Source organism: Gymnoscopelus braueri, assembly GCF_963280865.1.
Source record: "Gymnoscopelus braueri genome assembly, chromosome: 22".
NCBI lineage: Eukaryota > Metazoa > Chordata > Actinopteri > Myctophiformes > Myctophidae > Gymnoscopelus > Gymnoscopelus braueri.
The window spans coordinates 40,349,149-40,374,548 of NC_137624.1; the positions used below are offsets into that span (position 1 = coordinate 40,349,149).

Here is a 25,400-nt window from a genome sequence, read left to right on the forward strand (position 1 = left end):
GGGGGGGGAGCCGTGTTGCCATGTCCGCTTATTATTTATAAGCAACTTTGGTCTCGTTTTGCTGTTAAGTTGCTTGTAAATATTGGAAGGTTTTGGGCTTGTTTCCTAAATGTTGTTTAAACCAGTGGTTCTCAAACATGTTCATGTTCCCCCAATGGACCCCCAAATTAATATGTAGTATTTGTCTGCGGACCTCCATCTGAAAATGTGTTGTGCCAGCCTGGGACCCCCGCCCTGGCCGTATACCAGATTTGTGTTGTTAAAGCTATTTTTTGTTTTTTAAACAGTTTATATGATGTTCTTTATAGTAGTGTATATATCTGTCTGTCATTTGATGTCTCTATGAATTGAGTACAAAGGACCCCAATGGAAACTAGCCATAGGCTTTCTTCTTGGGTTTTAAATCTTAATAGCTGACCTTGTACTTTCATGTGCTTTTTTCTGCAAACTTCTAATGAAGTATTCAATCAATCAATCAATCAATCAATCAATCAAAAATCAATGGCAACGTAAAACATGTTTTTATCATGCCAATAAAGCATTTTGAAGAAGAAAGAAAAATGTGGTTGCTTATTTCTCTCACAGTACCTGGCAACAGTGAGGGTGGGGGGGGGGGGGGCAGCTGAGGCGAGCACAGCAGAGCACAGAGCAGTGTGTCTGAAAGCTCTAGTCTGGACGGACCATCTGTCTAGTAGAGGCTCTACACACACACACACACACACACACACACACACACACACACTGGCTACACTGTGGCTACACACACACACACACACACACACACACACACACACAGGCACTACACTGGCTCTGCCACCATAGACACAACAAAGGATCCAGGATGGTGTTGGTTCACGTCGGATATCTGGTTCTTCCCGTCTTCGGTTCAGTTAGAAACAGAGGTATGGGTTCTAAAATATTTATTAATTATTGTCCCTGTTATTATTAACATTTCACAGCTTTCTTTCTTTCATCATTTCAACGCCGACGATCAGCACCACAATAATAATAATGTAAAATATATTAAACATAATCTGACACCTGCTAGCCAGTGGTGGAAAAAGTACTCATATTCTTTACTTAAGTAAAAGTACCAATACTGCAATATGGAAATACTCTGTTACAAGTAAAAGTCCAGAATAAAAAATTTACTTGAGTAAAAGTACAAAAGTATTGGCATCAAAATGTACTTACAGTACCAAAAGTAAAAGTACTAAATATTTGAAAATAGCACGATCGTCTATTTTCAAATAGCCTAGGTATAAAATAGTGGTTAATGTATTTTTCATTATATCATAATTTATATCTGAAAAGTAACTAGTAACTAAAGTGTTCAAATCAATGTAGTGGAGTAAAAGTACAATATTTGCCTCTGAGATGTAGTGGAGTAGAAGTAAAAAAATATTTTATATTATAATTTTATATATTTTATTATATAATATATATATAGGAAATACTCAAGTAAAGTACAAATACCTCAAAATTGTACGTAAGTACAGTACTTAAGTAAATTTACTTAGTTACTTTCCACCACTGCCTGCTAGCCCCCTCAATCCAAGCAGTAGCAGCTTGAAGCTACAGTGTTGCTAATATGATGATCGAACCGCGGGTTTTTAATCGATCGATTAACTGAAGCGATCAAACAATCGTGATGGTTTTTAAAAAAAAGATGATTTAAAGCTCCGTTTTGAAATAATCGTCTTTTTTAGATGAATTCTTAAGGCCTGTTTGTTATTATGAACATGATGCAGCTGTCATTGACCACACACACACACACACACACACACACACACACACACACACACACACACACACACACACACACACACAGCACTGTGGGTGCTAGCCAGCCTGTCAGCTGTGTGCACACACAATGGCTCGCCGTGCAGCGGTTTGTTTTGGTGGATTTGAATTCATTTATTTATACGGTCAGGGCTTATGTTCATATGAAAACCGTTATATTGATTATTACTGCTATTGATCAGCTCACAGTCAGTCAAATCTACTAGTTCAGGTTGCTAAATACATTTAGGCTCATCTTGGTCATGTTCTGCAATATGGACAAGCTCAACCTTTATTTTTTTAAATGTCAAGGATCTCCAGTTTCATGCATTAACCCCCATTTCATTTAATATAAAAAAATATATATATATATCTCCGAGACCCCAATCTCTACTAAAATCGAACCCTGAGGGTCTACAAATGGAATCAAATGAACCTGTAAAGGGTCCTTTTGGTTTCATGTGTACACTCTCAGAGTTACAGACCTGTAAGTGTCACTTTGGATCCTCAAGTATCAATAATTTAGCTGGCGACCCCCTGGAACCCCCTCAAGGACCCCTGGGGGTCCCGACCCACAGGTTGAGAACCTAGACAAAATTGACAACCAGGTCCATAACGGTTTCTCCTGCAATCTGTGTTCAGATTTAGCCCTTCTACCCTTTCACTTGTGATTTACTGTCAGTGTATTTAAAGTTCAGTCAACAAGGTTTTCAGTCATCAAAACGCTTCTATGGCTGTATAGTAAGTCCCTCTGCAGATAGATTTCATGTGTGTGTGAGCTCTGTTTTCTTCTAAATGGGTTCATTTATTAAGCTACTAGTCTGGTGTCTTATTGTGTTTTCAAAAAAGACCCCCAAATTATGGCTATTTTTGACAGGGGAGAAGACATCTGATTTACATCTTCATAGGTACTGTGTGAACGTGCTCTAACTGTGAATGCATGATCTCAACTGACCCCCACTCCCCTACACACACACACACACACACGCACACGCACACACACGATCATTTTGTCGATGCAAGCAGAAATGCACTTCACACACCAAAGTCAAAAATATCACCCACTATCACAGAAGGCTATCTGTGCTGATTGTAATAATAATAACAACAACAACATTATGCCGTGCACTTAAAAAAACAAAAAACAAAATACATGCAAGTAGCACCAATGATTTCATTGTGCTTTTATTTGTGTTCTTTTTTCCTGTTCCATAGTATGGAGGCTGGCTCTACATTCCGCCTTTCTCAGACCTTTGTCCCCCTCCATTGTGTAGCTAACGATCATCTGCTGCTGTGCTCCGCCGTAGCCTCTGCCTGTTCTCTGCATCTAGCTGTTATTGTGACCCCCCTTCTTCCATACTTCCTCTCTTTCCATCTGAAGACGACATTGGCATTTTAAAAAACTGAGTTCTCCCTCACTCCATAATCGTATCCTTCTGTGTAACAAAACTAAAGAATAACACCTTTTTCTGTAGAAAACCAGTTTGTCTTTTTTTTTAAACTGTCATGTTGCTCTTTAGTAAATAATAACCCATTTGTAGCTTTTAGATTTGGCAACAAAATGTCATTGTTGTGATTCTTCCATCCCGTGTGGATAGACTACATTTCTGCTGTAAATTTCTGTAAAGTGGATACATTTTGCCCCCCTGATTGGATTATAGCATAGCCGGGCTTGATCGAACTCTTTGGATAGTTGTCTCCCTCCATTCCCTTTTTAAAAGGTGCATTTTAACAGCTTTCATCATAAATTGGCAGCTCCATTTATTTATTTTAAATTAAGGCCTGAATCATTCTGTCATAAGCAGTGGTGGAAAAAGTACTCAAATGTTTTACTTGAGTAAAAGTATCAATACTGCAATGTAGAAGTACTCTGTTACAAGTAAAAGTGGAATTCAAAATTTACTTGAGTAAAAGTACAAAAGTATTGCCTTCAAAATATACTTAAAGTACTAAAAGTAAAAGTAAAAATGTCTGAAAATAGCAGATCTACAAGCTCGCAACGCGTTTTCAAATAACCTAGGTATGAAATAGGGCTAAAGTGGTTAATGTATGTTTTATAATGTAATCATTTATATCTGCAAAGTAACTAGTAACTTAAGTTTTCGAATAATTGTAGTGGAGTAAAAGTACAATATTTGCCTCTGAGATGTAGTGGAGTAGAAGTAAAAGTACAGACATTTTTAAATACTCCAGTATTAAGTAAAAATACCTCAAAATTGTACTTAAGTACAGTACTTGAGTAAATATACTTAGTTACACCACTGGTCATAAGTGATATGTTTCATAAAAACATAATCAAATCAAATAACTGCTATAGTAACCTGGCGTCCCAATTTTTGGCATGTCACTCTAGGTGAAAACTAGCAGATCTACAAGCTCTGAACGGGTCGTACTCGCGACCCGTTCAGAGCTTGTGGCTGCTATTGTGGCTGTTTTTGAAACACTAGCTTAAGGTTAAATGTTTTCCGTTGGTAATGGTCACCTCTGACGGTCCAGTGCACCTGTCTGGACCGTCCTAATCCTCTCCATGTGTGACACTCTTTGTTCACACTAGTAGAATGTGGCCATTCAGCTTTGTGGTCACAGTAAATTGGCGAGACATAGGCCTAACGTATCTCACCGCTTTAAAATGTCCCTTCTGGGCCACTGTCATGCTTGCTCACCCCCTATAACAGTGTTTCCCAAACAGTGGGTCGGGACCCATTTTGGGGTTGTGGACCCATTTTAATGGGTCGCAAGTAAATTTTTTTTTTTTTTTTAGTTTTTTAAATAAAAATGAATAAATAAATTATTTCAAAATTAAAAACAAAAATACGAAAAATTCAGGAAAGATATTTTTTAAAGAATTTCATAAAGTTTCAGAAAATCTAAGAATAAATGTTAAAGAAGTAGTAAAAATAGCAGATCTGCTATTTTCACTAGTTGGGGTCCCAGGGGGAGACTATCAAATTTCTCTTTTGGGTGCCGAGCTATAAAGTTTGGGAACCCCTGCCCTACAAAAAGCCAACAAAACAAAACGCCTACAGAATGCTATCCATTTTACAGGGATGTGAATATATCCTGCACTGCTGTAGAACTCCTTCTAGAAAAAAACAATGTCTTTATTCTTCTTTTTATTTTTTTGGTTATGGTTTTCTTTCTACCTTTATGTTATTGTATTTAGGTCCTAATGCATGATCATTTTATTTTATTATTTTCTTCCCATATTACCATTATACAGCAGATTCTAATGTAATCTTTGTGTTAGAGATGTCCCTGCTGTACCGAAATGTGTGCTGTCTTAGCAATTCACATCTACTCATTGGATGCTGCTTCTGTTTCTGTTAACCCTACAGAAAGCATGACTGGGCCTTGCCTTTTGTCTTTATTTGCATGAAATTATTATGGTTACAGGGTATTATTATTATTATTACTTTTTTATCACACATTGCCACACATAACTAATATTTTCCAATAAAGACTGTAGTATCTTTCCTAACCTCAGTGTGCTCTCTGCTGATTTCCATGTGTGACCCCTCGTCCCTCCCTCTCCCCACCGACTCTTGTGTTCTCACCAAGGCTCATTTATACTTTGTTGTCGAATGGCCACGTCGTCATACGCTTAAAATGACATTATTTGCAACTGAAAAGGTGAACAAAATATATAAGTGTCGACGACGTGAAATGCGTCATCTACACTTTTCTTTCCAGTTGAAAATGCATTGTCTGTCATGGGGGAAATAGCAGATCTACAAGCTCCAGTGAGCTTGTAGATTTTCGGAGTGAGACGCCATCCATCATATACGACAAAGTATAAATCAGGCTTAAATGAGCCCATAACCACTTAAACCCCAGCGTCCGTATCATGGGGGAAAAAAAAACTAGCAGAAAATAACAGATCGACAAGCTCACACAACGCATCGCAGCTTGTCGATCGGCTGTTTTCAGCGAAGATATTTAATGTAGGGCGAAAACAGAAAGGACACTAGGCTCAACAACGTATGGGGTTTAAGTGGTTAAAGTAGTCTCCTGTCCATACTGTATGTGCTGTCATCTCTTAGCTGTGTGTGTGACAGAGCCACTTCAAGGGACCGCTGTCCTTTTCTTGGGGTCAGTTGCAGCTGAATTGGTTGCCCTTGCCAGAAAAACAAAAGCACGTTTTTTATATTTACATGTCATTATTAACATTTCTTCCCAATCGAGTACATACTATCAAATCCTTTTCCTCTCTGTCTCATGCCTTTTTAAAATCAGCTCCTCCCTGGTTACACTTGAATCCATATTCTGTCGGGGAACATTGACCAAAGAGAGTTGGTGTGTAGATGGTGAATAAATTGTCCAAGTACAGTTGCAACTCAGGTCTGTTTTTAACTAAGAATAGAGGTTTTAATAAGTGGTTCATGTATTGACAGCTTCAAATTATACTTTTACTATTTAATTTATTTATTTTTTAATTGGCAAGTTTTCCGTGCCAAATAATCAAATTTGCGTCTGTGGCTATGGCTGTTGGTGTGAAAGTTATTAGGTTATTTATATCATACTAAAATAGCACTTTGATTTGTCGTGCAATAAGCTTAATATAATGAACAAACACAATTCAATCCAGTTGTCCCTACTATTAAAACAAGGCTATTGTCCCTGCTATACTATTAAAATAAGGTGTTAAATTAGTTATGCATTTTATGTAATGTTATTATACTCACTTTCATGTGTATGAAATAAAGAGTTTAATGGGGAAATATTTATTGTGGCTTATGTGATCTACATGAATCCATATTAGCTCTAATAATCTGATGTTCTGAATTAAGATACATCTGAAACTCAAATCTCTGCTCACACATTTACACCAATCACCCTATAGAGCACCGAAGTCTGACGTAATTTACATATCCTACCTGGTTCGTGGTTTTCCACCCCCATTCTGAATCCCCATAGACTTCTTTAATATCGCGTCAAATAAGAACTGTGTTCCAAAAATAAACAAATGACCATGAATGAAGCATCAACTGACGGTGAGAAAACGTTACTGTTACTTCCGCCGAATTAGTAAAATTTTCGCCAGAAACAGACTGTATCAAAAAGAGTGACTGACTGTCATAAACGATACAGAGCCACCTCCCTGACAATATCACTGACACAGTTTGTTTATTTTTGGACCACAATTCTTATATGAGACAATTCTAAGATGACCCAATGTTATTCTCCATAGAGAAATGACTTTACGAACCAGGGGATGAACGAGTGACGTCAGGACTTCTGTACTCTATTGCAGGGGGAACCATTGCAAATGGTTACATCAGATTGTTTGAAGAGAAACCCCCATTGAAGGCATCAGTGGTGGAAAAAGTACTGCCATTCTTTACTTAAGTAAAAGTATCAATACCACAATGTAGAAGTACTCTGTGCCAAGTAAACGGCCTGTGTTCAAAATGAAATGTTACTTGAGTAAAAGTACAAATGTATTGGCATCAAAATATACTTAAAGTACCAAAAGTAAAAGTACTAAAATGTTTGAAAATAGCCGATCTACAAGCTCACAACGCGTCGCATCGCGACGCGTTGTGAGCTTGTAGATCGGCTATTTTCAAATGGCCTATGTATGAAATAGGGCTAAAGTGGTTGATGTGTGTTTTTATAATATAATAATGTATATCTGCAAAGTACCTAGTAACTAAAGTTGTCAAATAATTGTAGTGGAGTAAAAGTATTGAAAATGGTAAACGCTCCAGTAAAGTAAAAATTTTACTCAAGTACAGTACAGTACTTGAGTAAATGTACTTAGTTACTTTAAACACTGGAAGGCATGCAAGGTTCCATGGGTGCTGCAAAACGCCTTGTCTTCCACACAGGAGCATGGAGCATGCAAGCAGTTGGCTCCATTCTGTAGTGCAATGATTATGGGGTGCTACAGTTAATCAAACTAATTGATTTAAATAATAGAATAGATTAAAAAGAGGAAAGATGCGAGCACTCAAACAATTACGGAGGAGAGTGTGTGAAATCAAAGTACTTTAATCATGTCTACAAAATAACGTAGACATGATTAAAGTACTTCTCCTCCGCTATTGTTTGAGTGCTTGGATCTAGAAGCACCAAGTTTGGGTTCCTGTTGATCCTAGAAGCAGCAATCTAAGTTTTTAACTCAACTTTTACCTTCATTGAGCACCTGGTTGGTCTCTGTAATTGTAAGTGAAAATTTAAAAAAAGAGAAGAAAATACAGAACATTGCAGATCTACAAGCTCACAACGCGTCACGCTGTGACACGTGAGCTTGTAGATCGACTATTGTTGATATTGTTGCACGACGCCGTCGTAAAATGAAATATAAAATAGTGCTTAAGTGGTTAATCACTAAGTAATCGGACTAATTGATTTTGTCTATTATTAAAAAAAAGGACATTTTTTTATATTTAAAAATGCCACAGAAACATGTTTCTCGATTATTGAATTCATTAAAAAGATTAAGCGATAGAATAATCCTAAAGAAAATAATTGACAGTTGCAGCTCTATATTCTAAGCAGGAGAGAGAGAGGAGAGTCAGACTGGTGCAGTCACGGGTGGGAGGGACTTGTGGGGCTGTCACTCATCTGCAGCCACATAGTGGGGGAGGGTCTGTGAAGAGGCACATGCATGTGCACAGATCTATTCTGCACCAGTCAGGAGATTTAAGCCTGATTAGTTGTCGCCCACACACAGAAAATGGCAGATCTAAAGCTCACAACGCGTTCTGCTATTTTCAGTTAAATCACACTCAAGGCAGAGGTGTATATAGTTAGTAACCATGTCATGGCTGCTGGCTGCTGCCAGGAGCACTGCAGTGTTATGGAATATTAATATTTAAAATCATGAACAAGTTATTATGGGACGGGCCATTTCACTGGGGTTCTTCATTTGATATCTATATCTACTTTACGCTTGTCCGTATTGGGTGGTTCACTCACTCACTGCGTTAATACAGCCGTGACATTTAATCTGCCCTCAGAAGTGGGTGAATGTGCTTTGAAATTATTTCCCCCTGGACCAGCCAACCCATAAATCTGCCATTTCTGCTCTACTTGTTCAGCCAAACATCATTGTGGGTTCACTCCACCAGCTCCAAGTGTCACTGGGTTTATGTTCCCCAGGGCCGTGTCCAGTGAAGAACAATGAAGGCAATATGTTGGCAGCAAGCCTGCTGTAGTAGATAGAGAATGACTGGCTAGTAATTATGAATTATCATTAGAGATAGTGAAATTAGATTTTTTCCCCTTTTTCACCCAATTAAATACCTTAAAAAAAAATTTTAAAAAAATTACCATCCACTTGCTACTCTTATGTTATTCATTTATAGAAGTAGGCCAACTATATTCACATATTGTATCAGTAAATAAAGACATGTTTAGAGAAAACATGACAATGTCGGCACATGTCAACTATTGATATTTGGTCCACAGATATTGTGATAACGTTTTAAGACGTGCAGTATGAGAATTTAAAGTTTTTTTTGTTTTGTTAAAAAGGTTAAAGTAGTATATTCTGATAGTAATCATTGCTACAGAGCGTTTGTTCGGTCACAGGGGTCTCTCCAGCTCTTTAGTAAACAGAATATAGTACATTTTCAGGTAGGTGACAACATTTAAGCCAATCGGGAGAGAGCACTGAAAATGCATTTTCTGTTTAATAAAGAGCTGGAGAGACATGGAGACTCCTTTTACTGAACAAACACTCTATAGCAATGAGTACTATCAGAATATAGAGCTATTTAACACTTATTTTAACCAAAGTAAATCACTTACCCTACCTTTATGGATTACATGAACAAATCCCAGTATATTCAAGTACTCAAAACTCCCTGAAATTGTAAGCAATTTCTGTTGTTGGAATGTTTTAATCATCATATTTATATATTATATTTCCTTAACCTCAGCATATACAGTATGAAGGAGCTTTTGCTTCAGTCTTGGATGTTGCTACAGTAGATGGCACATGGCATCTTCATGCATGATGACACGGGAACCAGGATGTCACCTCCACAGTGAGGACCGATCACTCGCTCCACTGGTCCCGTCTGTGTGGAGGGGCCACTGTGGTCCCCCTTCCCTTGAGGGGTAGCCGCGGTCTGGCCCTGATAGTGCTTCTAGTGGTGGATGGTGAAAAAGTATTTGAGTACTGTAAGTAAAAAAGTAGCCTTTGGCCTTGTGGCCGAAAGGTCAGGAGCCTATCTTCTGTTTCTGTAAACTGAGGGAGCTGGATGCACAAGTACACCCTCTGGACATGCCCTAGTACACCGTTTACTAAACAGGGTCACGGGTAAATATCCCCTTTTTTAAGTTTCCTACATAAAAATTATAATAATTATATATATATATATATATATATATATATATATATATATATATATATATATATATATATATATATATATGAAAATATTTTCAAAATGTTAAACAAAAAAAGTCACACCGTTTCATCAATTAAAAACAGTTCCAACATTTTCCCATAGTATTTCATGAAAACATCTCTTATCTCCCTTTGTCTTTTATTATCGGGAGATATCAATCCTTGCCCAGGCCTAAGTTATATGGGAATACCAGACCGCAGGATGCCATGTGTGATCAACCTGTGTTCGGAAAATGACTTTGTGTTGAACTCCACGACGTCAACATCTGGTTATCAGACAATAAGTTGTCTCTATCTTGTCGATATCCTTTGGGTCGAATGCCAAACTAAAGAAGCCTTTCATCAACTATCTGGAGAGAGTATGGGCACTAAAAGTTATCTCGAAGGTTAATCAAAAAGAACAATTTCTTGCCAGAATATCCTCTTCTGCTCTTGAGATATTGGCAGCGGCTGTTGTTCAAATTACATTTGGAATACGCCTCCACATCCCGGAACGCTCTCCCTAAAATCTTTAAACATAATTGGCTAGGTTGATCCTTCAACTCTATCACAGAACACATCTTCTACAAGCTCATCTTATTAGCCTCAAGTGGCTCAGAGTGGAGGAGAGGGTATCACATGTTAAAAAATGTGTATGGTTCACAGGATTGTAAACCATGTGGTAGTACACAAAAATAGCAATGCAATTACTTTTCTCAGGTTATTTATTGCACAGAGGAAGCTCCACTTCCTTTAAGCTTCATGGGAAAGCACTAATGTTTTATTCTCTGCAGCTGTGCAATGGGTTACCTGTAAGCCTTCATTCCATTAGTTCTATTGTTAACTTTAAGTCCACCAAAAGTTGTAGCAGGTTAAATATACCCATGTTGTCTTTGAAATTGTATGAATGTATTCATTATTGATTTAAACATGTCTGTCAATAATTCTCTCTACTATTATTTGTCAAGACAATAAAGATATCAAATCAAACTAGAAAAAGTGCTCCTCGGAGCACAGGTCTCCGCCAGGTCAGGTAGGTTATTGTGGGCCAGCAATGTTCGGATCAGGATGGAATATAAAAAAAACTGACAGATCCGCCTTGATCAATTGACTATAGCGATAATGTGTACCGATTTGCGTAATGTTTGGACAAAATTTGTAGGAGTAATATAACAAAAATTGGTTTTTCGAAAGTCGGCCTGCTGGTGGCGCTATAACAGGACAATGTGAAAAGCGTGGAATTTCTTCCTTGGCCTAGTGGGAATGTGCAAAGCCACGGCACGGCAATAAGTCTGCGTTTACGATTTGAGGCATTTCGTTCAAAACGAGCCACTCCTGCAAACTGTAAATGCCAATCTTAACCAATCAGGATGGAACATGAAAAATCGGACAGATACGTGTTGATCACATGACTATAGAGATAATGTGTACCGATTTGTGTGATGTTTGGACAAAAATGTAGGAGTAATATCCCAAAAGTTGTTTTGCAAAATTCAGTGTGAAAAATGCAGGGCAGAGGTTTTTCCTTGGCCTCTAGGGAGTGCGCGTGCAAAGTTTCATGCAGATCAGTGCAGTTATAGGTAAAAACACAAATCGGCCATGCTATAGCGCCACCTTCGACCTGGCGGAGACGATGACAAAAACGTACGATTATGTACCCAGGCTATTATTGTTAGGCTCCTGGGCTGGTCTTGCCTTTTATCCATGGGATACACTTGTCTTCCAGTCCCTTCCCCCAATAGGCTGGAGTCTGGAGTCTGCCCCCTGTCCTAGATAGCTTGCGGGGCTAAAAGCCCTATTTTCAAAATCTTTGACAATTTGTGACCATTGTATTTTGTATAATGTCCTATAATGACATTCCCAAAATAGGGACGCCAGACTGAGAGTGGTACCACTTTCCTAAATATTTTCTCATTTTCAAATATAGCTCACACATTGCGAGCTGGTAGATCAGCTATTTTCACTATTTACTATACGACTAAGTATACACCATAAGGCACTCTACAGTGTAGGAAGCAGCTGCTTTCCTCCGATCCAGCTCTTCTCCTCATGTCTTCCAGTCTTCCGTGCTCCCTCCCAGGCTTAATAATGGATATTGATTGTTTGACTGTGAGCCAGCAGCTTGCTGATTCAGCGAGATCACTGTATGGTCTTCTGTTCTGTCGAGGGAGGACAACAAGACAGACCTGTCCTCCTCACCCAGTCTGCAGCGCTGGATATACAATATCTGCCTGGTTAATACATGATATGATAACGTGACGTTATCACCAAGCCTAAATTCATACCTTTTAATATCACGTTTAATACTGTTAATATTCTGTTAGTGTACTTTGTCTACATTTATATATATACCTGTTAATTTAATATGTCATACAACACGCATAATCCGGGCGAGTCCAAGTGCTGAGGGCCAAGCAAGAAAGTTCAAGGTTCAAGGTTGTATTGTTTAGAGTCAAACTTATTTTTGTTCGGCTTCCTTCAGACAATGCAGCAGCATATAGGTAATAATAATAATAACTAGAAAATGTGCTCCTCGGAGCACAAGTCTCCGCCAGCAGACTATAGCAATTATATTATCATAGCAATAACTAATGAGATACAGTAGAGTAAAAGATATATACTGTAGTTAAATAAAAAGGTGTATGTTAAAGAAATATTTATTAAAAAGAAAATGATTTAAAAATCATATTTTGTCTTCTAATGTTTAAAAATATGTTTAAAATTTTTTTTCAAAAAAATGTTTAAAAAAAGATAGGATGAAAAAAAGAGATCCAAAAAATTATTTATTTATGTATTTCTTACAAAAATGTATATACTATATACTTTTACCTTTTTGAAGTGACACACCTATTTATAGAATTGTATTTCGTCATGCATTCCTCTAGCCAATCAAAGGCATTGGTGTCAACATATTAATACGTATTAAGATTTCGGTCTTGTTGTGGGATCAATTCAACTCTAGTCCTCTTCTGTGTTACTGTTGTAGATGAGTATGCTTTCTTAGCTTTGGCCTTCTGCGCCTTTGCTTGACCAATGTCAGGTGTTCTCAAAGGGACACACACACGCACGGACGGGTGATTTGGACTAGAAGATACTGTTCCAATCAAGACTGATTGATCCTGTCTTACCTCGCTTCAAAAACGTAAACGGCTTTTTGAAGTGACACACCTTTTTATTATAGGATTGTATTTCGTCATGCGTCCCTCTAGCCAATCAGAGACATTGATGTCAACATATTGACACGTATTAAGAGTTCGGCTTTGTTGTGGGATCATTTCAACTCTAGTCCTCTTCTACGTTACAATTGTAGATGAGTATGCTTTCTTAGCTTTGGCCTTCTGCGCCTTTGCTTGACCAATGTTAGGTGTTCTCAGAGGGAAACACACACGCACAGACGGGTGACTTGGACTTACTGAAGGTACTGTTCCAATCAAGTCTGATTGATCCTGTTTTACCTCACTTCAAAAAGTAGGGGCTTTTTGAAGTGACACACCTATTTATAGAATTTTATTTCGTCACGCGTCCCTCTAGCCAATCAGAGGCATTGGTGTCAACAAATTGACACGTGTCACGTGGAGCTTGCCCAATGTTAGCTTGGCTAACAATGTTTGCTCACACAAAGCGAAAACATATTCTCCACCTTCGGCGGAGACAATGATAAGTGAAGAACAAAAAGAAAGAGTGAACAAAAAGAGCAACAAAAAAAGTGTCAGTCATTTCATACTGATAGGATAATAAAAATGAAAACAATAAAAAATAAAAGTATATTACCAACAGCATTTTTCAGTAGAAAAATGCCAAAGTAAAAAGACGTGTGTTGCCTATTAAACTACAGTAACAAAATCCATTTGATTGACCATGCAGCCACAGACAAAACAAGCCAATCCTTTGTGCTGGGGAGATCTTGTTGGAACTCATGCTGCGTCTAGCGGAGGTCTGTCTGTGTCTTGTCTACTGACCCATGAGGAAGACCATCTTGGCATTTAGTGTTGCTCCATAGGGGTCTTTGTGATTTTGTCCATCTGCCGTTTCATCTGTCTCGTGAACCCAATTCCTGATCGAGGTCACCTCTCTCTTTCTGTTCTGTATTCCATTATGCCATGTACAGTACAGTGTACAGTATTATGTGGATAATACATGATTGCATATACTTTTGTTGTGTGGCGAATGGCGAAAAATATCAGATCTACAAGCTGAAAACACAGCACATTGCATGTTTTGAGCTTGTAGATCGGCTATATGGAAGATTTCAACCTTAATGACATGCCCAAAATAGGGACGCCAGGATGAAAGTGGTTTAATGGTTTGTATTTCCTTTTTGTCATTGATTCTGTGTGTGTGTGTGTGTGAGAGAGAGAGAGAGTGAGTGAGAGCAAGGTAAAATTTTTTTACATGAACCATTTGAACCCTAGAATTCCTTTTATTAGGGGAACGTTAGCCGAAAATAGCAGATCTACAAGCTCACAACGCCTCGCAGCGCGAGGCGTTGTGAGCTTATAGATCGGCTATTTTCAGCAAAGAGCAGCCCAAGTATAGGCTACAAGATTTCCAAGAATTGAGGGTTTAAGTGGTTAACTGTCTGAAAATACACATTAACATGAATCCAACACAACCCCTACATCTATTTGAAGCTATCTATGTTATCTTAATTCTCACCGGTTGTGTTCATGTCCCGTGTATGTAGGAGCTCACTTCACCAGGCATCAACACAGCCATGCTACCTCCTGCCGACACTTTCACCTGGGCGCCCCGCAGCAGGCGTCCATCTCGGCCGCCGAGTTCTCCCTGGGACACGCCGCCGCCAACCAGCCCCCCGCCGCCCCCCAGACAGCCCTGCCCCCCCACCTGCCCCCCCCAGCGCAGCACCCGTCCCTCGCTGGTGGTCCCCTGCCGCAAGCCGCCTCCCAGTTCCAGGACGTCGCGGCTGGGGGGCCTCCGCCTCCATTCCTACCTCAGGCCTTACACCAGCAATACCTCATCCAGCAGCAGCTGCTTGAGGCGCAGCAGCGCAGGATCCTCCCACAGTCCAGGTAAGGTTTAGAGCAGGGATGGGCAACTTTGATGATGGAGAGGGCCACTATATTTCCACTCTCACTCCAGAGGGCCACATTGTATATACTGTCGGGCCATTCTATGTCACATAAAAGTAGCAAAAATAGCCGATCTACAAGCTCAAAACGCGTCGCAGCGCGACGCGTTTTGAGCTTGTAGATCTGCTATTTTTTGCTATTTTTGAATTGTAATCCTGAGAAGTAACATTTTTATTTAATTTCAAATGCATTTAGTTTGACTTATGTTAACTTAATGAACTTAAATACGAATACCTTGGACATAAAAAAGAGAATTTGAATACTAGTCATTAAGCTACTAATATAGACTGAAGTAATTAAAGCGGGTCATGTTTGCATGTTTGGAATTGTAACAGCTGAAATCAATAATATATCAGTATTCCGATATTAACCTGCGGGCCGCATTAAGTGAAGGTGGGGGCCGCATGTGGCCCCCGGGCCGCCAGTTGCCCATGTATGGTTTAGAGGTCTGTGTGAACGCATACAGAGTGCATGCTCTTTCTGTCATAAACCACCACACCCCCAAAGCCACTTATTATTATGCCACACTTTCAGACTGATATATCAGGGAGCTAAAATAAACGCTATATATTTCTGGGCAGGGGTCATCAATATGTCCGTACACGGATAAATGTGTTCGTGGCAAAGACTTGGCCTCATCCGTGGCAACATGTTTACACACCATTATAATGTTCTTATTTAGATTATAAGACCCAATTACTGAATGTCAGTCTCCAGGTTTTCTTCAGAATATGTATGACACTGATTTACTATGGTATGGAGTCCACATAGTAGTGGTTTTCAAATGTTTTATTTTCAAGGACCCCCATAACTCTGAGAGTGTACAAATGGAACCAAATGGACACATCAAAATTAAAAATTATGGAACAATACATTTGTACACTCTCAGAGTTACTGACCTGTAATGGTCATTTAGGGCTAGCTCTTTATGTGTTTGTCTACTCATTTTGTATGTCCATGGCAAAAATAGAATTTTGACAAAAATGTCCACCACAAGCCAGCATGGCGATGACCCCTGTGTGTGTGTGTGTGTGTGTGTGTGTGTGTGTGTGTGTGTGTGTGTGTGTGTGTGTGTGTGTGTGTGTGTGTGTGTGTGTGTGTGTGTGTGTGTGTGTGTGTGTGTGTGTGTGTGTGTGTGTGTGTGTGTGTGTGTGTGTGTAAGTGGTTGTTTTTGGCAAAGAGATATGGTGTAGACTAGACAAACGACAAAATCAGTAGTCCAAGTATAGAGCCCTTGGGGACATGTCCCTGGGTCAACTAAAGTTTGGTTTTAAGTGGTTAATGTATTGCTTTTGCTCTATACACAGGAGAACCCCGGAGCGTGTTCCCCTGAATCCTCATCGGCTACGCTCAGGCTACGAGTTCTCTCCAGGGCTCCATGTTCCCCAGCCCTTAACGCAGCAGCAGCCCCGCTACCTGGCTGAAGGCACAGACTGGTCAGTCACTGTTACACATTAAATAGGTGTCCCTCCCCTCCACATCTCTAACCTGTCTGTCTGTCTGTCTGTCTGTCTGTCTGTCTGTCTGTCTGTCTGTCTGTCTGTCTGTCTGTCTGTCTGTCTGTCTGTCTGTCTGTCTGTCTGCCTGTCTGTCTAGAATGGGTGTTGGCAGGGCAGGAATTTCAGGGAGGCCACGAAGGCCATGGTCTTCGTAGCCCCTCAGTTTGACCTTGTGCCCCTCAAAAGAATGTCATGCCCTGAGGCCACAGTGGCCTTAATGCCCCAGCTGACTGTACCACTTTCTACTCTGTCTCTTTCTTGTTTATATGTAGACACCAGTGTCTCTTTCTTGTCAATATGTAGACACCAGTGTCTCTTTCTTGTCACTATGTAGACACCAGTGTGTCTTTCTTGTCATGTAGACACCAGTGTCTCTTTCTTGTCATGTAGACACCAGTGTCTCTTTCTTGTCATGTAGACACCAGTGTGTCTTTCTTGTCATGTAGACACCAGTGTCTCTTTCTTGTCATGTAGACACCAGTGTCTCTTTCTTGTCATGTAGACTCCAGTGTCTCTTTCTTGTCATGTAGACACCAGTGTCTCTTTCTTTTCATGTAGACACCAGTGTCTCTTTCTTGTCATGTAGACTCCAGTGTCTCTTTCTTGTCATGTAGACACCAGTGTCTCTTTCTTGTCATGTAGACTCCAGTGTCTCTTTCTTGTCATGTAGACACCAGTGTCTCTTTCTTTTCATGTAGACACCAGTGTCTCTTTCTTGTCATGTAGACTCCAGTGTCTCTTTCTTGTCATGTAGACACCAGTGTCTCTTTCTTGTCATGTAGACTCCAGTGTCTCTTTCTTGTCATGTAGACACCAGTGTCTCTTTCTTGTCATGTAGACACCAGTGTCTCTTTCTTGTCATGTAGACACCAGTGTCTCTTTCTTGTCATGTAGACACCAGTGTCTCTTTCTTGTCATGTAGACTCCAGTGTCTCTTTCTTGTCATGTAGACACCAGTGTCTCTTTCTTGTCATGTAGACTCCAGTGTCTCTTTCTTGTCATGTAGACACCAGTGTCTCTTTCTTGTCATGTAGACACCAGTGTCTTTTGTTGAGATTCTGAATTCTTATCTTAACTCCCCTGAGTCCCCATCTTTAAATTGGTGCAGGGCTGAGCATGGCTCAGATTGTAAATACCATCATTTATTTATTTCACTGCAGATAGTCTACATATTCAATGTTAAATCATCCTTAACCCTTAAATTCAATTAATTCTTTCAATGGACAACAAAATGTCCAAAAAGTATTTTATTTGATGGCCTTCCTGCCCTGGCATTTGGCCTTTGTGCCCTCAAAAAATGGAAGGCCATTTCAAGGCGTTGGTGTTGATTTTGGTGTTGATTTAATGCCCGTTGTGATGTGTGTCTCCAGGGATCTCAGTGTGGACACTAACCTCCCTCACCAGCAGTACCAACTGCAGCAGCTTCCACAGCATTACCAACACTACCTGGCCTCGCCCAGACTGCACCACTTCCCCAGGAACACATCGTCTGCACAAGTGGTACGTTTTTCAAGGCAATTAGGGGCTTCACAGGGGTGAACTAGCCCTTTAAGTGGTTAATGACTTGATTAACATTATAGTAGAATAATTGTGTCATACTCTTGCCTTTTGCCAGGTTGTACATGAGATCAGAAACTACCCGTACCCACAGCTCCACCTGCTGGCACTACAGGGCATCAACCCTTCACGGCACGCCACTGCCGTCCGGGAAACCTATGAGGTTAGACCAACCTGTTCCATTTAGATCTATGAAACCTATGAGGTTAGACCAACCTGTTCCATTTAGATCTATGAAACCTATGAGGTTAGACCAACCTGTTCCATTTAGATCTATAAAACCTATGTGGTTAGACCAACCTGTTCCATTTAGATCTCTAAAACCTATGAGGTTAGACCAACCTGTTCCATTTAGATCTATAAAACCTATGAGGTTAGACCAACCTGTTCCATTTAGATCTATAAAACCTATGAGGTTAGACCAACCTGTTCCATTTAGATCTATAAAACCTATGAGGTTAGACCAACCTGTTCCATTTAGATCAGTGGTTCTCAAACGTTTTCATGTCAAGGACCCCTATATTTACATATATTTGGCCACGGACCCCCATCTGAACATGTTTTGTGCCAGGGACCCCCAGAAGAGAAGATTTATGTTAAAACAAAATCTAAATTATTGAAAACTTTCCAAACATCTTTTATATTTTTCGAAGATTCTATTCAAAAATAGCAGATGTACAATATAATAGGAAAAAAAAATATGGATAAAGGGGTTAAAATTATTCTGCTGCTGTATTAACACATTTAGCTGCGGGGACCCCCTGGAGCCTCCTCAAGGACCCCTGGGGGTCCCCGGACCCCACTTTGAGAACCACTGATGACTTGAAGTTGTTCATTTGGCTATAAATAATACAAAGTCTCATTTTTTGAAGACCTGTTATTAATGTTGTACTAGTGTCTACTCTATATAGTATAACCTCATGTTTATTCTGTTCTGTTTCTCTTTAATTGGCCCAGGAGCTGCTGCAACTTGAGGACCGTCTGGGAAGTGTCAGCAGAGGAGCCATCCAGACGACCATAGAAAGATTCACCTTTCCACACAAATACAAGAAGGTAGATGTAAAATGATGCTCAGTAACTTTAAACATAGACTGAGGGCCAGCCTGATGAAGCAAGCCTCTCCACTTGCTTCTACCATATAATGTAGCCCTACTTATGCATGCACACACACACACACACACACACACACACACACACACACACACACACACACACACACTCACTCACTCACTCACTCACTCACTCACTCACTCACTCACTCACTCACTCACTCACTCACTCACTCTTGTCATGGATAATCAGGTATTTCAATCATTCATTTAACCAGGGACCCCCTGGAAAGCCCTCAGAGGGACCCCCTGGGGTTCCCCCGATACCGCACATTGAGAAGCAGCGCTCTAATAATACACTTGTTTGACCCCCATTTTGTCTCTTTGTGCGTTCCTCAGAGAAAGCCCCTGGAGATGAAGATCAGAGAAGAGGAGGAGGAGGAGACGGACGTGGATGAGAGATGTACCATCTGTCTGTCTATGCTGGAGGACGGGGAGGACGTCAGGTGAGACAACCTTTTTACTGGAATAATACCGTCTCTTACTCTTCCCCTATTATCCTATTCATAGCATTCCTCTAGTGTAGGTACTGTATGTAGGTTTGTAGGCCTAGTCTTGAGCCTGACCGATATATCGGTTTGGCCGATATTTATCGCACAATATTTGACTTTTGTTGACAAGCTATTGCAATTATGCGCCCAATGTGTCCTGATTGTAGGCAAAAAAAGAAAATTTTAAAGAAGGGGAAAAAATTTAAAGTTCATACTTTTGTCCATAAAGTTAAATATAAGTTTAAAGGATAGTTCACCCCAAAATGACCTTTTTTCTATTGATTAGTCACCCCATGGAGACTTGAATTAATGGATCTTTTTTGTTTTTGTCGCATTCCTAAGCCAATAATTTGATGACTGGCAGCGGTTCCGGACACAAAAAACAAAGAAATATCCATGAATTCAAGTCTCCATGGAGTGAAAAAAAACACAAGCATTTAAAATATGGACAGAGACTCCTCCTCAGACAGCTGATTAACGTCAGCATTCCCAGACCCCCTCAAGACAGCTGAGACTAGAGGGGTCTCCCCCTCATGTTACCAGGGGTTTGTTCTGTGGGCCAGAAATGTAATTCCAAGATTAATAAACATCATATGGTTTGATGATCTCTTTTCTCTTTTCTCTCTCTCTCTCTCTCTCTCTCTCTCTCTCTCTCTCTCTCTCTCTCTCTCTCTCTCTCTCTCTCTCTCTCTCTCTCTCTCTCTCTCTCTCTCTCTCTCTCTCTCTCTCTCTCTCTCTCTCTCTCTCTCTCTCTCTCAGGAGACTTCCCTGCATGCACCTCTTCCACCAGGGCTGTGTGGACCAGTGGCTGGTCACCAGCAGGAAGTGTCCCATATGCCGAGTGGACATCGAGACACAGCTGCACCCTGACAGCTGATGACCCCCTGAAACAGCCCCACATGTCAAAAATCACCCCCCCGCCCGCCCGCCGCCTGGTGGTTCCTGTTCCTGTTCCACATGGTCTGCTGGCCCCTCCCCCTCACCGGGTCACATGGTCTGCTGGCCCCTCCCCCCTCACCGGGTGCTTTGCCAAAATGTCTCTCCAGATGTCACATGACATGATCGCACGTCAGATCACATGACCACTCACTCTGACTCATGCTTACTGAGCCAAGCCAGGATTATTAACTTTATATATATATATATAAGAGGCTGCTGGAGATTCTCCCGATATAGAAGCACATCCCCTCGAAAACACTAAAACATACGTACGTACGTACGTACATACATACGGTACACACACACACACACACACACACACACACACACACACACACACACACACACACACACACACACTACATACATACATACTTTCATGTACACTGGGCTTACTCGTAGCTTGCTTGTTCTAAGTGGGGTGTTGTTAGTGTAGTGTTGTACTGTAGGCAGCCTGTGGGCAGTGTAGCATGTTCTTAAAAAGCCATGTTTTAAAACTCTTGAGCGTGGAGAACGCGTAACCCCACCTCCAGCTAGACACCTTCTCTCACCCTCTCTCTATTCCTCTCCTCACACACACACACACACACACACACACACTAACATGTATTTTAAGCCTGGCACACTGGCATGCGACGAAAATACTACAAGCTACAAGCTCGAAATGCGTCGCATTGCGGCACGTAGCGAACTCGTTGATCTGCTATTTATGATGTACGTATATGCATTTGCACAGGCTATTTTTTGAGAATTGTTGCCTGTAACGACATGCCCAAAATAGGGACACCAGGGTTAATGTGGCTGATATAGGAACTAACTGGCCTGCTGCCATATTTGTCCCCAGATCATTCATGGTGGTAGTAGTAGTAGTAGTAGTAGTTAGTATAGTAACAGTAGCAGTGTGCAACAAGTGAAATTCAGTGGTCCCATCACTTTATAGAGGAGAGCACTAGCTGAGTGTTCAGTACCCAGCTTATAGTCTTTTTGCAACACAAATTGTTCACATTTAAACCAGTGGTGTCACGTGAAGAAGCTCTCCTTCACTGCTGTGAGGGCCAGGGATTGAGTTTTTCGAGTTCAAAGTTAAAATACGCAGGTAAAAAGTGTTTTGCCAAAATACATTTCACCATAGCGTAGCTTGGCCTGATGCACAGGTTTGTGTGTGTGTGTGTGTGTGTGTGTGTGTGTGTGTGTGTGTGTGTGTGTGTGTGTGTGTGTGTGTGTGTGTGTGTGTTTGCGCACGCGCTAGTGCGTGTGTGTGCACGCTAGTTATGCGTGTGTGCCCACTGTTTGGATGTATAGAGTATGTCTAACTAAAGCGAGGGTGTGTGCAACAAATCCTTAAGTATGAATTTAAGTGTGTGTCAAGGCATCATCTAGAGGTTTTTGTGGCCAGATTAATTACACGACCACCTTGAGAGCTTATATAATCCAAAACCAAATAAGGACTTAAAAAAGCAAAAAAAAAAGGAATATGTATTATACAGTATGAACTATTTTAAGGGCCCATCCCCATCATTCACTAATACAGTAACAGGGTACGGTGAGGATAAAGGAGGATTTAGATGCCGTCCTGACTGACATAAAGTGCTCTGGCTGAAAAAAACGTAGTAAATGCATGTTTCATTGTAGACATGGGCTGTTGGCTTCTGTACCGTTCCTTTACAATAAGGAAGGTGCACGGTTGTCTGTGCATGACTTGATTAAGCCTAATTTAGACGTGGCTTCTTCACGTACTTGTCGACGACAGTGTCGCCGTCCGAAAACAACAGATTTACAAACTGTAAAAATGCAACGCGCCGCGACACTGACGTACGACACAGTTTAAATTAGGCTTAAATCAGAGCCTGTGACTATAAGCTCCTCGACGCTAAACGAAACAAAATTCGAGCACGACGTCGGTGGCTGTATCGCCGACTTGTAGCGTGTGTTCGTCCTGTCCTCTCTCGGTGGCAACGGCGACGAGTCCTGTTGTGATGTTTACCTTATTGCCTAAAGAACAATTAAGCACATGTGATGATAGATATAGCAACAAACGTTTTTTTTCTTTGGTATTGCATTTGCGTTGGTTTCAGTATGTTTATGTATAGAAACACGCAGTGTTTAAAATCAGAGCGAGGAGCTTGTGTATTCACCTAGTGTTTGTTTGTGTGACGGATCTCCCCCCGTGGTTGCTATGCTGGTTGCTATGCTGTATTGATAGATCAACAAATGTAGAATGTCGTATGACGGAGGCAGTATCTCTCTCACAGTGTATATAGACTTGATGGAGCACAATCTTTATGCCAGGAAAACTACTTTTAGACGGCTAACAAACTGATTTCCTTGACGTTCGATAACAATATTTGCTCTTTCTTGCAATTGTTTGATCTTTTATGCCCTATTTTCCGTCTTTTCGATATCACAGATTTGTGTTGAGAGTTTCCTTTAGGACCCTAACTGTCCTACGCACTGAAAAAAACAACAACGATTGGGACTAACTCCAAAGACACTGATAGCCTTGTGGGCCAATTAAGGGATCAATTAGCGAGGACGAATTAAGACAGACCATCTTGCTGTCTTGTGCACTGCCAGTGTTGACACTGCCTCCTGCTGTAGTGGAGTTGTTTGTGGGAACGTTTTGATAGTTTACACAGGGTGTTGTCAGTTGAGATGCCTTAAGTATTTAACAATCATAATTTATTACTAACTGTAGATATTGTGGGTGCATATTTAATTTTATATAGTTTTCTTTTTTGCAATTGAATCATATTTATTTATTTAGAAATAACACAAATGATTTTTTTTTTGGGAAAAAAAAAACTGTTACCTCATTTTTGCATTGTTTTAAATGGGAATGCTTTGCATGCAGTTGTATTTTTCTGAAGACTAATGTTGAAAATCGAAAAAGGAAAAAAAAACCTGCTGTTTGATCTGCCTGAGCCGGCTGTGTGATGTTTACTGTCCTGATTTATTCTCAGTCGTGTACCGATGTGGCGTGCCAAAAACAGTAGCATCTAGTAGCTCACAATGCAACGCGTGAACTTGAAGATCTGCTCATTTTCCGCATGCCACACCGGGGTACAACTAAGGACAAAATCACGCTTTACTGTCCTGGGCTTTAATACTGAGCCTGCTATCTCTGTCTCCCTCTCTCTTTGTCTGTCTCACTAGTATGTCTGTCTCACTAGTACGTCAGTTAGTTAGTTATTTAGTTTGTTTGTTTGTTAGTTAGTTAGTTACTTCTTTCTTTCTTTCTTTCCCTCTCCCTCTCTCTCTCTCTCTCTCTCTCTGGTGCTGTTGTGGATATTGCTTACATTCCTTTGAATGCAATTTCTCCAATCCCCTCTATGCTGTGATATCTATTAGTGAACAAACTACAGCAGAGTTCGTTGCTTTTAGTTTAGTTCATTTCTTTTTAATTATCAATTCTTCCTGTCTGGTTTTGCACTCATAGATTTTAATAAGGGAACCCTCTCACTGGCATAACGCAGTAACAGACAATATTATTATTATCACCATCACAGTTCACTCTGCCTTTCATAATGTGCTGACTTTTAAAAACGACAAATCTGAAGGATGTTCCTTCTCTCTCTCTCTCTCTCTCTCTCTCTCTCTCTCTATATCAAGTTGTTTTCTGCTTTCACCATTAACATTTCTCGTGTGTGATATCTCGTATAATAAGTGCCTCACGTCTAGTGTCAAGAGATATTTCCATATTATTTAAGCCATTAACGTAGCGTCCGGCAGAAACCTTATCTCCACATTTTTAACTTTTTGTGTTTTTTTCGTAAATTAACGCCCTTCTTGATCACACTAACAGTGTCAACACAAAAGCATGAAAAGTAGCAGATCTGCAAGCTGGAAACACGGCACAAAGCGACGTGTTTTGAGCTTGTAGATCTGCTTCCACCCGACAGAGACGATCGGTTAGGTTATCACGCCTTTATTGGTCATATAAATGTCCAAGGAAGGACGTGATTGGTGTAAGAAATCTGGAGAATTGTTGAATCAAAGGTAGCATCCTCATTCTAGAGTTGTTGTGCCTTTGCTTAAGCCATATGTTATACTTTGTCGGTGTTGCTCACAAAAAAAACATTTTCTACTACAAAAGTGTGATGCATCACGTTGGATTTTCTTTACATATTATAATTACGGTTACAAATTCAAATCAGACTGAATTGGGAAAATGCACTCATACCATTATCAAGGTTGTTTTGCTAATACTTTGATCAAAATGTTAATATTGTGGAAATATTTCTGACTACAAAGAGGCATTTTTCACTGTGTAGTAAATAATTACTTTGTTTCAGTTTGTTTGTTCTCGTCATCTCTACGTCTATATTTCCATGACCCATATTCTCTTTCTGTTCCAGCTTTTTGTCTCTGAATATATAACAATATGTCTAGTCCGTCGTACGACGGTGTCGCGCGCCGAAAATAGCCAATGTGCAAGATCACGTGCAGTGGTGGAAAGTAACTAAGTACATGTACTCAAGTACTGTACTTAATTTTACCAATTTTCAATACATTTACTTCTACTCCACTACATCTCAGAGGCAAATATTGTACTTTTACTCCATTATAATGATTTAATATATGACATTTTTTGTTAC

General features: G+C 40.2%; 1 protein-coding gene across 1 annotated transcript; it reads left to right on the top strand.

Annotated features, from left to right (window-relative positions):
- Positions 1 to 779: 779 nt before the first annotated feature.
- ark2ca (arkadia (RNF111) C-terminal like ring finger ubiquitin ligase 2Ca) lies at positions 780 to 20,743 on the top strand (the record flags this gene model as incomplete). The annotated part of the gene is made up of 8 exons (XM_080419629.1): positions 780 to 902; positions 14,805 to 15,150; positions 16,518 to 16,646; positions 18,080 to 18,209; positions 18,325 to 18,429; positions 19,224 to 19,319; positions 19,715 to 19,821; positions 20,626 to 20,743. The coding sequence occupies exons 1-8, from the start codon at positions 842 to 844 to the stop codon at positions 20,741 to 20,743; spliced, it is 1,092 nt and encodes a 363-aa protein (XP_080275755.1). The 5' UTR covers positions 780 to 841.
- Between the last annotated feature and the right edge of the window lie 4,657 nt (positions 20,744 to 25,400).